This window comes from Spodoptera frugiperda, chromosome 13 (genome assembly GCF_023101765.2).
Source record: "Spodoptera frugiperda isolate SF20-4 chromosome 13, AGI-APGP_CSIRO_Sfru_2.0, whole genome shotgun sequence".
In the NCBI taxonomy this organism is placed as follows: Eukaryota; Metazoa; Arthropoda; class Insecta; order Lepidoptera; family Noctuidae; genus Spodoptera; species Spodoptera frugiperda.
In genome coordinates, this window is record NC_064224.1 from 10,308,157 (window position 1) to 10,326,804 (window position 18,648).

Genomic DNA, 18,648 nt, shown 5'->3' on the forward strand with positions numbered 1-18,648 from the left:
AAACGCGTACATTATTAAATTGGCAACATCGCCGCGATAATTTTAAAACAACCCTTCCCGCTCGATAACTACCCTTCCGTCAAGTTGACGGGGGTAGCGGTGTGGGGGGTGTGCGGTGCCCGGGGGCGGGGGGGGGGACGCTGTCAATACACATCAACCCCTAACGAAGGGCTGCTATTAATTAAAATTTAATCACGGATGTATACACAGGACGTCTGTCGCGGCTAGAAGTATGGCGGGTACCAAGACTCGCTGGCCAGGTAGCAAGGAACACCAGACTCAGTGGAAACAAGCACAGTGTGACTGGAGACAGTGCGACCCGTAAGCCTTCAGTTTTGGCTCTCAAAAGTAACGATGCAGTGAGAACGAGCGTGCGGTTACTACTCCAACACTAGCAGTCAGTGTGTGTTGAGTCCTCGTGGACATTGAAGACTTACAACACAAAACTATTGTCAATGGTTGTACATATGGGTCCTGCACGAGTCAGTGTACTCGTCGCATCAAACTGTTTAACAATACATACAAACATTCCGAGCTGCAGTTTCTTACGAATGTACAAACTACGCAGTATTGGCGTCCGCATGTCTGGCAGGGCGCGCACTGCAGGCGGAGTGCTGCGTCCCCTACAGTCGGAGGGCCGGTACCTACGAGAGGGGTCACAGTGACTCTATATATGTATACCTTTCTATATCTGTATATGGAATAACCAAATAAAAACACTATATGAGATCTATGAATGTACGGTGGAAGTATGTATCGGGGCTAAATGACACAAAGCACTCTATGATATACTTATTTCGATGCCGCGACGAAGGTTTCACAATAGCACGTGGCGTGGACAAACAATAATATATAGCGCGCATGTATAGGAACTGGCATTCGTCTCGCGCGCTGTTGACATCCAGCGCCGATTAATTGTCGGGCCACTCGGACACCAATCGTACGACAATCGTCCGGCACTCGTCCGGCACTCGTCCGGCTCTCGTCCGGCTCTCGTCCGGCTCGCCGGCACTCGTGTGCTAATTACCCGGGCGCAGTGAATGATCCGCGCGGCCGTGCGCGACCCGGACAACAACCGGTGACAACTTTACGACGCAATATTTTGTCGATTGTTTTACTGCACGAGCGAAATGATTTTAACGAGAACACAATCATGACATGTCCGCGCTGACTGCGTGGAGGACTCGACACCCGCCGAGTGGATGGCAACCAATAATGATGCTGACCGTCCGTATGTCAGTATATCATATTAAACAAAAATGGATGTTTGTCCCGAACTAGCAAGAGATGACAACGATATACTTCACATTCAATTTATCCGCTCCAATAACGTAATGATTAATTGGATAATTCAAACTCTCCCGTGATATTTACTGGCAAATGAATATGAATTTAATTTAATAATCATATGTATGTATTACGGCGTGTATTCATCTGACAATAATTAGTGTGTATAGGTAAAGCTGCATTCATATTGATGGGAGGAGCGGGAATATGGCATAGAAGGAGGCGGAGGCGACAGTAGCGGACGAGGTAATCGGAACAAGTAACATGACTTTAGTCAGGAGGTCGAAATGAAACATGTTATGTGCCCACTTAAACACACTTGGCGATGAGTTGTTTAGTCGACAACACTACTGACACCAGTGTAAAAACAAGCAGCTTGTGGATGGGCACTGTGGATGTAGCCTCTGTGTCTAGAGAGGGTAGCTGCCGACCTACATTTGACAAGCCCGTGTACTGGCCAATATACTTCACACGTTGAATGCCGCGCAAGGTTCGATACACGGCCGCTACACAATTGTTACAAGCGAACAAGATGTCGCGGAGATATTGTAACAGCATCGTTATTGTGTTCTATATGACTCACTCGACAACAAAGCCGCGACTAGCCGCGTAAGAAACAACGTAAAAATCATATTTTCCACACAAAAGCAGAAAATTTGCCAAAAACGTGTGAACACGTTGTCAAAGAAGCAATTTATATTAACTCGATGTACATCCCCCCCCCCTCCCTCGCCTATATGTTACCGACATTCTACAAGATATTGTCGTTTACGGATTTCTATGTAAACACACGAATATTTTCAAATTGTGTTGTTTTCTTATAAAACCTTATCAAAACTCAACCTTTCACAAGCGACTTACCAATACAACTGTATACAATGAAACACCGCTGGTGTTGTGGCTAATATTATATGATGCACATTTGTGTCACAACACTGCACTATGCACAGAGAAATGTCACTTGTTATAACTTTTGTAAATGTAAACACTACTCGGCGGCTCTACCGACGTATGCGCTGCGGCCAACACAAGAGTGTCCAATTATATCTATGCACAGATTGTCGGGGCTCGGTATTTTGAAGTCGCAGATATATCAGCGATAACATCACAGCACTCCAATTAACATAATTAATACGACAATAATACAAGAGATCAATACGCACACACATGCACACACACACACAGTACGCTATCACTCGACACCAGATTACCTGCAGTTTATCTAGAGATAGCCTCTGATAACACGACACAGTGACACATACTTGTGTAGTGTGTACATACAAACTGCGACATATTTATATTGTTGGTGTTACAATGACCGCGGTAATCTCTGCCATCATCCACTTTATTGCAATGTACGGAAATAGAATAAATAAACAATCAAGGAATGCTCAGGTAAGTACCGATGTTATGTGATTGTTTTAAGATAGAGCAGTGTGACATTTTAGCGGCTATATATATGGATACCATCACTTCATGGGTTTCTTCATTAAAATTTTAAGGAAGGCTTAGGGGAAGCCTAACTCTTAGTGAAAACATGATTTGATGATGTTAAAAGATCGTGGTTGGTGTATATGTATACTATAAGTATAGTACGTAGTAATGTCTCAGCCCCATTACTGGCACTGGGAACACATCGCCACACGCCACACGCCACACCGTACGGTTGCGATTACGATGAGTAAGCGGGTGTCGGCGGCTGTCCCGGGGGCGGCGGGCGCTGGTAGCTTCACTCAGTAGCTGCACGGCAGTGGCCAGCTGCACGGACACATGCGGAGACTCATTGGCCTCCCGAGCTACTCGGTGAACATCCACACACGGGGGCCACGGCTACTGGTCGCACATTGTACACCGAGGACGCACGGGACTGTTTAAGAGTAAACTATACTTCATGCCTTCTTACAAACAGGGTGCACAATGTTACTCCCCCCTGCCAGAAAATCACAAGCTTGTGTTTTCTGTCATATCATTCCTCTCATATATCAAGGTGTAGATCAGACAAGAAATCAATAACTAATTACTCTGCTACCACCGTCCCGGGATAACGTGGACGAGTTATACTTATGTTACACGTAACGCGAGGAGATTACTGCGGAGATCTGATTAGCACATCCCGCGCTACCAGCCACCAGGTACTGCCTGTACCCTCACATTGCACGTAGAATACATTGTATGAACCTTTCTGAACCTTTCCGTATTATGTTTACCGACTCGAGATATTAATGCCAATACAATAGAACAAATATATCCTCCACTGTTAGCTGGTAATGCGGGCACGTAGCTAAGTTCCGCGCACACGAGCCTCCAATACTAATTGATAGGAAACGATGTTGTGTATTAATCATAAGATCAGTGTGCGCTGGACGTTGTGTGGGGACGAGTACCTTCGGGTGGGCAGTCATTGTTTATGTTCAGGTACTATCAAGCGTGCTACTATTGATGTTCTTCGGTGGAAGAAAGGTGATGATGTATTCTTACATGTAACTTGATGCCAAGCGATCTTGGTATCACATTTGATATTACACAATAATAAAGTAATTAAGTACGTTTCTATACACAATTGATTGATACAATGCAGCGTGTGTCGGTCGAGTCCGCTCAGTGAACGAGCACCTCGTACGGCTTCCCACGAAACCTTGCCCCGCGCCTACTGAGCCAGCAGACATACCGCCGCGTCAGCATAGCTACCGTCACATATACAGCATATACACCCAACTACAGTCCTTTACTTTGTTACTTATTTAATGGGAGTTGCAGGAGGACTACATTCCACTACATGTGTGTTTGACTCGTGTAGGTACAGGACTTACACCAATCTATGGCTAGCTTCTAAACTTGTACTATTAGTGTATGGGTGTGTGGTTACATGCTGAATAACGGCAAGTTCTTTCACTTTATTCCACAGTATGGAACATTGGACATGCGCCAACTGGGCAACAATTACAACTAGACGGTGCGTCTTGATGTCTGGCGCCTCGGATGCTGGTCTGTACGGTAGTGTTGCTAATCGTCACTAAATGTTGTATCATCACATTCATACGACGCGAGGCAACAGAACCCCGGCCGAGTGCTGAGTGTCTACTCTCTGTACAACGACATGGAGCCGCCACCAGTTACCACGCATCATGAAGTTCTAGTGTTAGTGATACTACCTTCACACCCCGGCGCCGCCCGCTGTTCTTGTTGTAGCATTGACCCAAACCTTTTATATTAACAGATTTATTAAAGTCTAACAGCTATAACTTGTTTGAAAATTATTGGGACGTAAACGCGAGTAAAGTACAACAATAGGCTGCAGTGCGACTGTGCGACGGGTAGCGGGTTCAATCTGGAGTTTATCCGAGATCATCTGGACTTGCTCCAGTTTCCGTGCTGCGAGCCGAATTAATGTTCACAATATTTGCAGCGAGTCGGATCGAACACAATGGCGGCGCCAATAACAACTAAACTCATCTCCTTTGGCAACCAACCTCATTACTCTCCTTGCTGCCAGCGTGGGTTGCGGTGAAAATTGTGAACATTTTTGTAGATTCATGAAAGTGTACAGCGATACCTAGCAGCTGTTCTATGCAACTTGGGTGGACGTCGACCGGAGACGGACCAGAACTAACCAGGCTATGGCCTCCGTCACGCGCGAAGTGGGCCGTACTACTACCGCAGTAGGTTTGGTCTATCTACCTTCAATACTTCCTTATAGTAGCCCGTGGACATCTCTAACGTCTGCCCGCTCCGCAGTAATCTCACCGGCCTCACAAAAACTTGCACACAGCCGCCACAATGGCGGGTGTCGCGGCGGTGGCTGGCGGTGGCACGTCACGTCACGTCATGTGCCCGCTCTCATAACTCACCTACTTAGCTCGCGACCATTTTTCATCGCGTTTTTCAGCTAATGCCATACTGTCCCCCGCCAGTCAGATTGAAACGTACGCAGTGGTAAATAAATGAAATTAATTTTAATTTCTAGGAGTCTTTTTTTCTTTTTTGAGGAAAAAAAAAAGTTGCCCCACTAGAGGATTTTCTCCTGTGTCGTGGGTGCGTTTACAAACATACAAGTTCACATACACATGACACCCAGACCCGAAACAACAATTTGTGGATCACACAAAGAGTTGCTCCGTGCGGGAATCGAACCCGCTACATGTTGCGCGGCAACCGGTTGCCCGGCCACCGCACCAACCGTGCAGTCATCTCAGGAGTCGTCGATGTGGATGACATTAAAATTGTATTCGTCCTCTGAGGAAAGCTTTAATCACAAAATGTATCCGCGTGCCGCGTGCCCCGCGCCGGCCCGCAGTGTAACACTAACGAGCCTCGGTATTGTCAGCGGCACACAATTTACACAATTACGTATTCAACATATCGGGAGCTCAACCTGAGACGCTGGGAACTGCTTCGTCAATGTAATGTACTTTTAACTTCAACACAATACATACGCACATGTAAATGTGTTGTCAATAAGTTTCGATGTTTGTTTAGAAAGATGTAGGCTTTGGAAATGGCGTAGCGTGTGGCTTGATTAATGACGTAATAAATACATTTGGTTGGACACAACTAGGTGTTGGCTGTGTAATCGGCGACCACTCAGCCATCGACACATGGAGAGCGACCGCTGCAACTACAATGGTACAACAAGTACAGTAGCTCTGTCCCGCACCGCGGCTCGACAAATGTATAATTGTTCCTTAAACTACTGAGCGATGTTTTTCAACATTAAGTTTGATGAACTAGAATATCGTATTTTTTTTCTAAAACTCATTTTAACCGACTTCTTTGATATTGAAATAAATGCGTTGACTTTCTAATCTATTCCCTTTTAGTAAGAAGTCACGTATTTTGTATGTGATGTAAATATATTCCGTGTATAAGGTAACAGGCTAACAGGGTGTTTTCAGATTTGGTCGATTTCGTTAGATCCGGGCAGCGAATTAGGAGGTCGCTGCTGATGTGACCCGGAGCAATCTGCACGCGAGCAGGACGTGCGCCGCATACTGCCGCGCGACTTATGTGTCCCTGGTACTTTGTGCGCGCCACGCGAATGGAAATACCAACATATAGGACATTCGAAAACGTTTGCTTCTTATTGATTCAGTTATTTGTTAGCGAATTCAAATCTGAGGAATCCGGCGACTGCGACCGTTCCTTCAATTCTATTGAAAATCGTTCAAAGCAACTTTAAAGAAATATACTCGGATTCAAAAATATGATTTACGCGTGATTTATACATTGACAACGTTTTGGTATCTTCAATAGAATTAAAGGAACGGTCCGGCAACTCGCCCCGCCGTCCCAGTTACTTGCGGGCCCAGTCGCCCTCTAAAATCTATTCGCAAGAATAATATTATTATACCAAGAATAGGACTCCCCGTAGCGTACGCGTGTATTGTTCCTATATATCCGTTGCACTAGATTACAGTTTATAGTGAGAAAGTAGTTATCAGATAGTGCGAGTACACTCGCCTTTATCTGTCCAGATAGCGCCTGCCAGTACTGCAGGTCAAGGTCACGGGCGGCGGTAGTAGGACTGTTGTATAAACACAGTGACTGCGACTGTACAAATATAGTTCGGGCCATTAGAGGTAATCCTCTTCCTACTTGTGTATGCATTAAAGCAATAAAACTCATAGATTTATTTGGTACAGTCGGAGCGAGGGAAGCCTCTAATAATGTGCCTCCACTATAAATAATCGAGGCTCGAGCAATAAGGTCGCTTGACAAACTCAATCGAGCCCGGCACACCGGCCAGCCTAACGTGACCCCCGGCCGTGTGTGCCCACACCGGCCCGGCAGCTCTAGCTAGCTGGACATTTTTTGTCAAGGAAGTAGGAGAAATGTATTGGCTTTATTTTTCCTGGTCATAAACGATTTCTTCGATTAATAGCAGAATTTGGTCGTTATGTTCATTCAGGAATAAAAATGTTCAAAGTTCGGGCGCAGAACTGAACGAACTCCCGGACCGACCAACACCAACGTTGATTTAATTCAAATTGTTACTTGAAAGCCTCACATTGCTGTACCTACAACTAGAAGGTGTACATAGAATAGATATTACTCACATTTAATACGAGACATCGGTTTGATGGTTTCTATATAAATAATCATTTTCTTCAGAGTACAATAACCAGCTACCATATAGCTACAACAACCACCGCTCGCATCATTACAGTAACTGTTTACTACGGACATGAAGTACCGCTGCTACAGACTGCAGACATTCTGTCTTTGAAATGAAATAGAAATCAAGTCAGACACTAATATGAAATGTGAAATAGTCCGCGATACATTGCGCGCCGAGTACTACGTCTTTGTCAAACTTATTGAATTGATTCAGTTCCAAGCCGCAATGGAACAGACAGGCCGACAGGCAGAAACTGGATCAAAATATGCGGTAGAAGATACCCCGCGAACTAAGTTGCGGTATTGCAACATAAAACTTGGAAACCTATGTAACACATGATAGAGTCAGATTATATAGGTTTAGGTGTATCAGCTGCGCACGGGCACAGCCAGACCGTGGTAGGTACGGAATTACCAATTTCAATGGTGATCAAATACAGAGAGGCTGTGAACACACGTAGCCTGGCAGTGCCTCCTCTGGAATATTTGTTTAGCTTAGTAGTTTCAAGTACCGAGCCGCCTCCTCGATGCCGACCACTAGGATCTCAGTAGAAACTAAAGTATAAGGTCTAACAGTGAGCCATTAGCTCAGTACATCTAGATGTATGTGCGTGATTGGCACATTGTGTCCGACCCTAATTCCGCCACATTACCGTCCCGCACAAAGAGCTCGACTCTCCCATGGCGCGTGGAGTAATTCAGCTCCACAAGATGGACGCCGCCAGGATCCGCCATCAAAAACAATCGCAACTTTATTCGCGTGGACCGACAGCTCGCGCGCAAAAACCTGCCGAGCCAATGTACTTTAACGCAGACTTGGGTGTGCTTATGTATCAGCTAAAAGGTTTTTTGTGTTGGCCGCGGCAGCGCGGCTCAGTTCGCTCCCCGCACACACTCTTTATAGGTTTCATGGCGCTCACATAAATAAACTTTTGTGACGTACCTATCGCGGGCCGTGCCATGTCTTGTTACTTCACTCGTTTCTGGAAACGTAACTCCCCGCCACGCTAGCTGAGTACCTATTTAGTTGTGCATGATACAATCTATTTACTCGTTACATTTGTTGAAACCCTAATTAGCTTACGATGGATGAAAGAAGTCTAAACCTAAATCTGGTGAGTTATATGCAAATAATGTTTCAAATATCCATCTGAAAAACTGAAACAAAATAAACGATCCCCTAATCTTAGAGATTAAACTAATAGTAGTACGTATGCAAGTGCACACATCAAGTCATAAATTGATGGCACAGCATTATACTGAGTACCCGCCGGAGATGGGGAGCTCATACTGACTTCCCCGCATCATGATAAGATGCGACTTCCGAAATCGATCGGCTAACACCCGCCGTGTCTCTGTGCGGGCTGGCTTTATGGAAACATTAGTGACGCGGAGAAATCCCGCACCTTATTGGGGAGATTGTTGGCCGGAGATATATTATACAGCACGCCCACTCTCGCAGGAGTTGTGAGCGGCGACTACGTGACTGTGTACCTAGGTATGTAGGTATCTGACAGAGACCTGACCCTAACTAATAAACCTGATGCTTTTAACCCACTTGCCAAACGCGGAGATTATGGCAAACACCTCTTTGGTAGAGGAGGCCGCATTATGGCCAGCAGTTGATAATGATGATGAAGGAAATTGCAGCATGTATAGACCGGTTGGCACTATAGTTGCACTTTCTCTGATGGGAATACAACCGTGAAGACAATATTATGGACTGTACGAGTATGTAACTAGGAATGCGACTAAACTCTGTATCGACAGTAGCTAGCTGATACTTGTAGGTACAACTTACAACCAATGAGGGCTCTGTTTTGTAGGATTTGCTCACCAGCTGTAAAACATTCAAGTTCCACCCTCGCAAACTGTATATTGGGCAAGACCTACTGCTACTGCCCACGAGCAGAGCTCTAGTGATACACAGCATACACAACCGACGGAAATTCTGCACGAAGTAGATATGTATATGTGACGTACATACATTTTGCAAAAACAACAGAATATGTCTCTCGTGTGTATCTATGTGTGCATGTGTGTGTGTGTGTGTGTGAGCGCAATGACTGCGGGCCATGAGCTCTGCGGGCGCAGGAAAACCTTTGCAGAGCGAGTCGTGGCGTGTGTTGTAATATATTATTGTATTAATGAGAGTTACAGGACCCGCGGCCTCTCCCTGCAATTTACGTGGAAACTCGAGATTTTACGAAAATAATTACATTTGTTACAATGTTTCAAAGACTTCACTATGTCGTCCGGCGAGCAGCCGCCACTGCGACTTCTGGGGAGTCCTGGGTACGATTTATGTATTGGGTAAAGTACGTATTATTGTCATTGTAAGGATTTTCAGTACTTCAAAGAAATACTAAATGCGGATATTTGTAAATGTAGACTTGGCAAATTATCAAATATTTAGATTATTTATCATCAAATTGCAGTTTTTCTGTGCAGACGTCACTGTAATAGTTCTAGCATTGGCATCGTACTGCGAAACCATGAAACAGCAACATATAAAAATATTGAGTTATATAATGCGACAGAACTAACCATTGAACTACACTAACTAGAGGAGCTGCCAGTAGCGCGCTGCCGGGGCCTGTCTGCTGTCTGCTGCAGCAGGCAGGGATAGAGAACTAATAATTACCTTCCGCGACTGAGTTAGCTCAATGTATCCAATTACCAACTGTTCGTCAACTGAACAAAGCTCACCCCCCCCCCCTACTCCGCTACCCCACCCCGCGCATTCACCGCGCTCCCCCTCGCGAGTCGCGACACAAAGGGGTTCCGCCGCGAAGACTAACTGCATTGACGAGTTAATTCTTTAATCCTTTAATTCTTAACAACAGATCCGTCAATGGACACCGAACACTTGCCAGTGCCCGCAGACGAGCTGCAGCCGAGTCGGTAGCGATACAACATATAATATATGTATAGAGTATTTGGCAGAATGCGCCAATCCTTCCAAGTAGCTACTGATGGGACCGGTATATTTGATTTTAGTATTGTTTTTGAATGTGACTAGGAAAATCTCGGCAAAATTCGTATAACATGAGGAGAAATTATGAACTGATAATAAATTTTCTCTGAATAGCTGGTGACTATCCGACGATGGCTGCTGTTAGTGATATCATTGCAGGCGTGAGAGCAGTGTTGCTGTGATGGAGTGCGGAGTGAGTCAGTCGACCTCGTTACCAGAACTATTGCGTAAAGTGAAACCTTTGCCAGGTCGGCCATTTTTCTTAGTCATTTCAACATTTCGGTAAAACTAAAGTAGAGCAATAATATATTGTTGTCAGTCACGGTCCGACCCCAGCCGTCACTGAATGATGCATCGGAATATTAACGAGGTGTGACTGCACGGCGGTGAGGATTCGATTCCCCGTGGAACAAGAGACGTAATACCTACTTATATTCACATTTGAAATAAGGTGATTTATCTCATGCGACGCGATATTACAGCAGGCCCTATGTGTGGACCTACTACCCTAACCTATGTGACAGCTCTTGTCATTACGCAGAAGGCAGAATTCAATCGATGCAATTTAGGGATCGACCCAGGCGGAGCCGCGCGCTGAGCGCAGTCTGCAACAATACTACGGCAGACTGTGAACTGTACGCCGTTCCCCTTCATTCGATTGTTTTCCCAAACGTCTGGTGCTGGGGTCAGCCTCGCAGCCCTCCCGAACTAGCGGCTCTAATTAACATGCACGTCACATGCGAAAATGTATCTCAGGACTCGGTCATAAGGCACATTTTAGGTAGACAGTTGGCGGTTTAATTATTATAATTCATATCGCCTAGTAATTGCAGAGTTTGAAGAGCCTTTCATTTGAGCGGCTGAGTGAGTAATGGCGTGTAATCCTAGACGCGCGCGGAGCGGAGCGGTGCGGAGCGGAGCGGTGCGGTGTGGCCGGCGACCGCCACACTTGTACTGCTCGATCTATAACTGCACATCGAGGTGTTACGTATTACCGAATACCTAGATATTTATTTGTTGGATTTAATTCATAGTCTAAAGTAAAGCAATCAAATTTTTGTCAATACGTAAGGTACCTATAGTAAATTAGGTAACTACCAACCACCCGATGTGGAAGTCCTCGGGAGCCCTTTGTTCGGTAATGGACGTTTTGTGGCCGATAGCATGATAATGATAATGACGACAGTGAGTCAGTCAGCTCGGCGCCTTCAACCTTAAGTGCTAGTCCTCGGGACTGGCGACAGTAACTCGCGGCAGTGTCTCTGTGCGTGCGGGACTAGTGCGTGCTGGCTGTGCTCACCAGCTGACTCCGGCACATCATTGCATCACAACTTGCAGTTGTACTCCTGGCCTAACTGTTTGCTCTGTAACTGCCCGCGCAGCAGTGGGGAGGGCCCGCGGCACCCTCGGGCAGGCAGGGACTCGGTCGCCGATCAAAATATGTTATGGCCACCGATTAGGACGATTGCTTTGCGCCCAAATGAACGTAAAACCGCCGTAATGGCGCTCCAGCTACTTGTTTATGTTAATAGTTCCTGCCCACCGCCAGCTTACCGTGGAGCTGACCATTGCAGCTCGATGGAGGAATATACGATTACACATATTATGTCAGTATACTGACGAGACGTATATGTACGTAACGTTGCTCAGAGTAGTTCAGCAGGAGCTACGGATGATGGTTGATAAATAATTTCCGTTTATAACATGATTAAATAAGTAAACTGTAGTACTTCAGTGAAACAGTAAAATATATAATGATTTATAGAACACAATACCCACAGTTTTATAATAACTTGCGTAAATAGGTGCCGAGGTAAATAGTAAACACACAACTACAATAAAAGTTATTACTTATACATGTGTGGTGTGTGTGTGTGACGAAGTACACACGAGTGTAGCCCACACGACCACAGCACGCAGTAGTCAGTCAGTGCCACTAGTCATCAGCTGCTAAACATGAAAACGCGCGCGAACCGTCGGCCGCGCGCGACCTCCAGCACCTACTGTTGGACAACAGAGCGTCAGCGCCAGCGTGACTCACCACACACAGTACACACGCTACACACTGGTCACGTGCAGCGCCTGCAGCCTGCAGCCGCGCCAGTGGCTGCCGCTGGTAGCTGCCGCTGCAGGACGCGGCAATTCGACACAGACGAGCGTTTGTTTGTATATTTATACATTACGTGCACTCGCTGTACAGATAATATTTTGTTTTGAACTCACGCTCGAGGTCCGGCGGCTCGCGTCTGCTGCAGGTACAGTGGAGGAGAGTCTGGTACTTACCGAGAGCTGTCGGTGTGTGTGCCGCCGCGCGGTCGGAGCGAGTGAGCACAGTCAGAGGTTATTCGTGTGTGGTGGCGGCCGCGATACGTGCGTCCCGCGCGAAGGCCCGGCGCCGACTGGCCGCGTCGATCGATAGCCCCGCCACCGCCGCGTTACGTTTCCTTTACACCAATCATTTCGAACCAATGTTACTTTTTATGACGTATTTTTCGTGGCACCGAAATTATTGCGAAGTGCCAACGATACACATCGCCTGGACTCTGATGCTGCAAGGAAATGTTGTCATTAACTTTGTGCGGAGTATTGTAGAGACGCAGGCTGCATGTACTCGTCCGATGTCGCAGGTCCCGCACCTATCACTCGGCCACTTCGGAAGTGCGATAACACGAGCACGGGCCGCGGGCCGCGCGCTCACTCGATTGTTTACTTGCGTTCTCAAGGACACGCTCGGTTAGGAAAATGCTCTAATAGAACAGCTGATGCAGCGCAGCGCGTCACCGCTCGCACCTAACGTACTGTGCACACTGTGCTGTACTGTAATGATGTAATGCTATGTGTTGCACGGCGAGAGTACGCGGGCCTCTGTCCCTAGTTGTAACTGTGAAGGTCACAGATTTTAGGTCAACTTTAATTAGCTGAAGCGGAAGAGAATAATGTTTAGCGGCATTCTTACCATGAGACGCACTGTAGATTACAGAATAGTGCACACAGAGGGGCACCAAGTGAGAGTAGCGCATTATTATAATAATCAAATCATTGAGCCGACTCATTCAAGCTGCGTAGTTATAGCAGGCAGACTTAGTTGACTCTACCATCAACATACCGACTAAAAGGTCATTAATATATAGTTAGAGGAGGGATCATCTTTTTACACCGTTCAATTGTGTCGGTTAATATCCCCCCCCCTCCAGGGTGCACATTTATCTTCGTCGCCAACATTTCTCGCGTGGCAGTGACGCGCGGGCCGCGATGCTGCAACACAACACATCACAAAATGAATGGCTTGATATCCGCCGCCATGACGCCACTGCAGCACCACCACTCCCGTACACTCTGTTCCAGGGCTCCACAGTACAACTAGTTACTGACGACTGTATAAGGACACAATGGTTTCATTCTAAATCCAGGTTTAGGTGAAGTATCTCTTTATCGTTACCATGATATTTCTAGACTCTTTCTAAGCTTAAAAGACCCTTGAAGTGTGCTTGACCATCCGTCTTAGTAAAAAAAATATTTAGGTACTTGTTACCTACTCATAAACAGACATGTTATTTAATACAGGTTTTACAGTAATTCACAACCTGCCGCCAAACAACTAATTACTTTAACGGTTTTCCAACCATTTAATTGAAGGTAGAACATTTACAGAATAGACATTGGATTCCTTCATCAGTCAACTTTAGTTTATACTCAAGTGACTACTTCATACAATATTAAATTCTTACTCCAAATCATAATTGTCTACAGTGTACTGCATATATTGAGTATATAGATGTATATGTGTATATCGAGTAGTATGAGATTACAGTAATGATTTTATTATGTTCTGGATGTTGGGAACATCTTTAATCGTCCAATAAAACCACTGCAGGAAAGTGCCACTCATCTAAATGAGAACAGTTATATTTATTGTTCTTCTGTTATGTCCTCGGCAAGGCCCACCTGGAGCAGCGGCCGCCGCCATCGACCCAACGAGCAGGCGCCGCGATGGCAACCCGCGCCCGCCACACGAGGCACTCGCGCCGCAGCGCCCCGTGTGTAGCGCTGTACTTTATGCTATCGCACGTCTTTAGGTTTGTGCTTATAATTTATAATTAGACCTTTAAAAATATTATTATAAATTGTGTGTTCTCACTGTCCCGTTGATAATTTCATTGATCCTTCGCGATAGTTCCCTAGCAACTACAATGGATCTCCAAACGTTCCTAGAGGACAAGTTCACGCAGTGGTCGCCGCCGGAGCCCAGGGTGCTGAAGAGAACGAAATGTTCCATCACCCTGGACTGGCGCAACGTGGAGCCGTTCCACTTCATCAGCGACGAGCTGCTGTACAGGCTGGAGAAGAATGAGAAGATGCCTCCGTGGGTAGTTGTGTACAGGTGACAGACATGACTTGCAACTTATTATTTAGGGCAAATAATATAAATAGAAGGAACAGAAACATTTGCTTTGTAGAGGAGGTAAAACGTCGAAGGAGATAGACAACCTGGCGCCGAGGCACTGCCACAAGTTCAGGCTGAGAGTGATCGTGAAGGCGTCGGCAGTGCCGAGCCTCGCGGCGCGGGCGCTGCAGCACTACGGGGACGAGGCCGCCGTGTACGAGCGCATGGAGGCAGTCGGCGGCAGCGGGGACGGCTGCGGCACTGCTGCTGGTGCACCTGCTGCAGGGGACGGTGCAGTCTCGGCAGCTCCATCTGGTGACGGCGTTGGAGGACATGCAGACGAACTGGAGGACACTAAGTACGTGAGTACCCGCGCCCAGTCAGTAGCAAGCAGTCACATCGACAACTCTGGCACATTTCTGTACTTACTTATAGAACGTGTAATCTACAAACAAAACATAAAAAAGTTAAATAAACTACCTCCCGTTAAAGCCGGAGCAGATACTTTAAAATCTCCTTTTATATAGAAAGAGTGTGCAATAAGATCCTTCACTCAGATTACTGCTCGACTAGGAAAGTTCATGAAGATACGTACACTATATAATAATGTCTGTGCGTCAGTTATATCATCTGTGTGTTGGCGAGTGAGTACAGACTGTCCGAGGTCTAGCGACTGTTTGTTTATAACAAAAGTATCTAAGTAATATTAAATAACCTGAATTAATAATAAGATGATAATATAACCTGCCAGCTCGGTCGGAGGGACCGCCAGACACAAGTGGCTGGAGTCGCGGTGGTCGGGGCTGACGTGGAGCAGCACGGACACGGACGGCACCTCCGCCGTCTGCTTCTGCATGGCCGTGCGCTGCGGCTACCTCAAGCAGGTGCGGCCTAGTTTACTTACTTATTTGTTAAAGGTACAGCCACAGCTGCATTATACAGATCTAACAGAGAAGATAATCGGGCCACTTACAGATTCACACTAATGGCGCGTAACATCGAGATACCAAAACTACTCATTCAAAAAGTATTTACTTAGCATCGATTAGCCTTCTCTAGGCTTGTACAAAAGATATCGATACCATGCTTGCTACTGATGCCGACGTGATCATGGACGCTTTGTACCTATCTACGGCATAATTTCAACAACTACATCACATGTGTGTTGTTTCTGTCTACTCAAAGTTGTATAACCGTTGGCTTTTTATTGGTAAAACAAATAAAATACCTCCCCTTTACTGGTGGATGTAAAGTGTCGCAGCATGACAACTGTCCGTGCTGCAGTCGTTGTGTGGTGCAGGTGCAGGGCATGCTGGACGAGCGGCCGGCGCTGATCGGCATCACCAACTCCACCAACGGGTTCACGCCGCTCGCCACCGCCGTCAGGAAAGGTACACACATACTGCTGCGGGGTGCCACTGGCTGCACTGGCTGCAGTGGCTGCTCCACTGTCCTCATTGAGGGAGTGAGTGCGCAGGCTACTAGCCTTGCACGTACATTCTACATACATTTGGTCCTATTTTGGAATACTTCTTAATTTTATGTATAGACTAGCTGTGCCCGCGACTTCGTACGCGTAGTAACGTTTTCCCGCGTAAATGTCTATCCTGTGTGAATTCTGGGATAAAAACCATATATTCTGTGATTCACAACCTCCTCTTTTACGAAAGTTGCATTAATACGTATGTTACCTATGCCAAATTTAAATGAAAAAAAAACAATAAAAGAGAAGTAAAAATACCTACCTAGATAAAACTATTGAAGTCGAAAACTAATCATAACTACTTTAATTTAATTCGTGCAGCACCATCTTGGATTTACATTTTGTCAGTACTATCGGATGTGGGGGGTGGTACCCTTGAAGACGACACCCATGGCGAAAAGTTGATAATTTCGAGCGATTTTACAATCCTCCCGCGGCGTACTAGTGGGAGCACCGCCACGCGTGTACCGCGAGCGGTGCAAGCTAATTCCGACCATTAGTCGTAGAGTTACAGCGTAAAGTCCACTGCGGGTAATCTAACATTCGACAAACTTATATTTGCGTTTAGTACAGTAGTCTTGTCTAGGGATCGAGCTGGGAGATTAAGTTTGTTTTTAGTGAATATACTTTTTAAAAAGTGCCCAGTGTTGTGTTGTGTCCAGTATACTGAAGTATAATTAAACCAAGTTTCATCGAGACCAATATTTTTCGCGAGATGCGTGTACATACAGACAAACATTTTTTAATCACATTTTTGTTTTTAATGCCATTATAGTAACACGTGCTAATGTTAATTTTTTTAATATTGTCAATGTACAGTTTTATTATACATATGTACAGATTGAGTGTAGAAACGCTGCAACAGTTATTGGTAGGCCAATATAAATAAAATGTCCTATTTGTCCATCGAGAGAAGTAGTCTCCGTCAAATGAGCGCGAGTGTGAGCCGATCCGTTGTATAGTTTCGTAGATTGAGTCAGTTGACCCGTGATCCGAACTCATTATTGACTCGGTATTACAAAATTCGAGGACACCAGCTCTTTTATAAAAAGGTAATACAATAATGTTAAATTATACTACTTACTATAATTTTATTGTAACTTTCGTAAGACATACTAGATTACGCGACACACGACGCGGCGATTGTCGCGAAATGCTGCTCATGAATATGAGCCTCTAGCATGGCTTGAAACTAGTCGAGTTCCTCGTCAAACAGTTACATGAGTAAGCCGACAACATAATAATTAATATACCATATTAATGTACCTACTTACAAATTAAAATTCTACCAAGAAAATACGTAACATTTTTTACCTCTAGCTAAAAACTATACTTTCTTATAAATAGAGAAACAGTAGCCAATTGTTTTCACACAAGTAATTGTAATTTGTCAGGCGACATAAACACAGTGCGGTTCCTGCTGGGCGCGGGCGCGGAGGTCGAGCAGCGCTCCACCTCGGGGCAGGCGGCGCTGCACCTCGCCGTGCTCTCCGCCAACATCCCCATCGTGCAGCTGCTGCTGGAGCAGGGCGCGGACTTCGAGGTGACACCGCCTGCCACCTGCTGCACCACACGACGTGGTGCAGTGCAGGGTGTTCCTCAACACTGACGCGTTGGTTGCAGGCGCGCGACCTGAACGGTCTCCGCGTGGAGCACTACGCGGTGGACTCGTGCAGCCTGGACATGCTGCGCTGCGTGCTGGACAGGGGCGGCGACGTGCACGCCGAGGACAACAACGGCTGGACGCCGCTCTTCAGGGCACGTGAGTGCAGCCTGAGTCTTGTAGACACTTTGTTAATGACGGGTTACTCGACAGCTACGGCTACCAGCATGACACAAGTGTCGTGAAGATAAAGAAACACAATATCCTAAACACATCCTCAGTTCTCTATCGCCAGATATTTTTTCTTCCCGTGAGGACCTATACTGTATAACTAATTACATTGGATTGCTGTTGTTATTATTCTCCTTATTTTAAAAGTCAATAATATGTTATCTGGCAGTGTAACCATTCGCGTAACTTGAATCTGCTAGCGTGATACTGTCGGCAGTGTGCCAGAACGCGGCCACGGCTGTGATCGAGGAGCTGGTGGTCCGCGGCAGCTCGCTGGAGCAGGCGGACCGCGCCGGCCTGCCGCTCACCTCCGCCGCGCGCCTGCTGCGCGACCGACAGTAATACCAAGCTATACACTTGTTCCTTAATTACGCTAGCTACACACGATCCTAATCCTAACCACTTGTGGTTGGCTCCACTGCAGCGGACGCGGCCGCGACTCTGTGCTGCGGCTGGTGGACTCCAGCTACCCGCACGAGAAGGCGCTGGCCAACTTCACGCGCCTCACCAAGAAGATCTACAACGTGCAGTCGCTGCTCAAGCTGCCCAGCCCGCGGAACAACAACTAA

The 18,648-nt window shown here is 46.2% G+C and overlaps 2 protein-coding genes across 5 annotated transcripts in view; one reads left to right on the forward strand and one right to left on the reverse strand.

The window, feature by feature from the left end:
* The window catches only part of LOC118270737 (complexin), a 218,712-nt gene extending 205,886 nt beyond the window's left edge, over positions 1-12,826 (reverse strand). For 2 of the 4 annotated variants that reach the window (XM_035586497.2, XM_050698119.1), the window contains exon 1: positions 12,662-12,826. The gene's annotated coding sequence lies outside the window, so the exon portion shown is untranslated. Of the gene's footprint in view, positions 1-2,148; positions 2,301-12,601 lie in introns of those variants that run through there. The other 2 variants (XM_050698118.1, XM_050698121.1) reach the window with 2 other exon arrangements.
* A 955-nt stretch (positions 12,827-13,781) lies between these two features.
* On the forward strand, positions 13,782-18,648 carry LOC118270782 (ankyrin repeat domain-containing protein 54). Its single transcript, XM_050697922.1, has 8 exons — positions 13,782-14,759; positions 14,836-15,120; positions 15,514-15,646; positions 16,063-16,153; positions 17,640-17,788; positions 17,869-18,007; positions 18,297-18,417; positions 18,504-18,648. Exons 1-8 carry the CDS (start codon positions 14,569-14,571, stop codon positions 18,646-18,648), a joined length of 1,254 nt encoding a protein of 417 aa, XP_050553879.1. The 5' UTR covers positions 13,782-14,568.

Bases quoted from the DNA above. Each gene is read 5' to 3' on its own strand.
- LOC118270782 (XM_050697922.1), top strand. From the start codon at position 14,569: ATGGATCTCCAAACGTTCCTAGAGGACAAGTTCACGCAGTGGTCGCCG. The intron at 15,647-16,062 runs GTGCGGCCTAGT...TGTGTGGTGCAG, and splicing joins GCTGCGGCTACCTCAAGCAG to GTGCAGGGCATGCTGGACGA. The intron at 18,418-18,503 runs GTAATACCAAGC...GCTCCACTGCAG, and splicing joins CGCCTGCTGCGCGACCGACA to CGGACGCGGCCGCGACTCTG.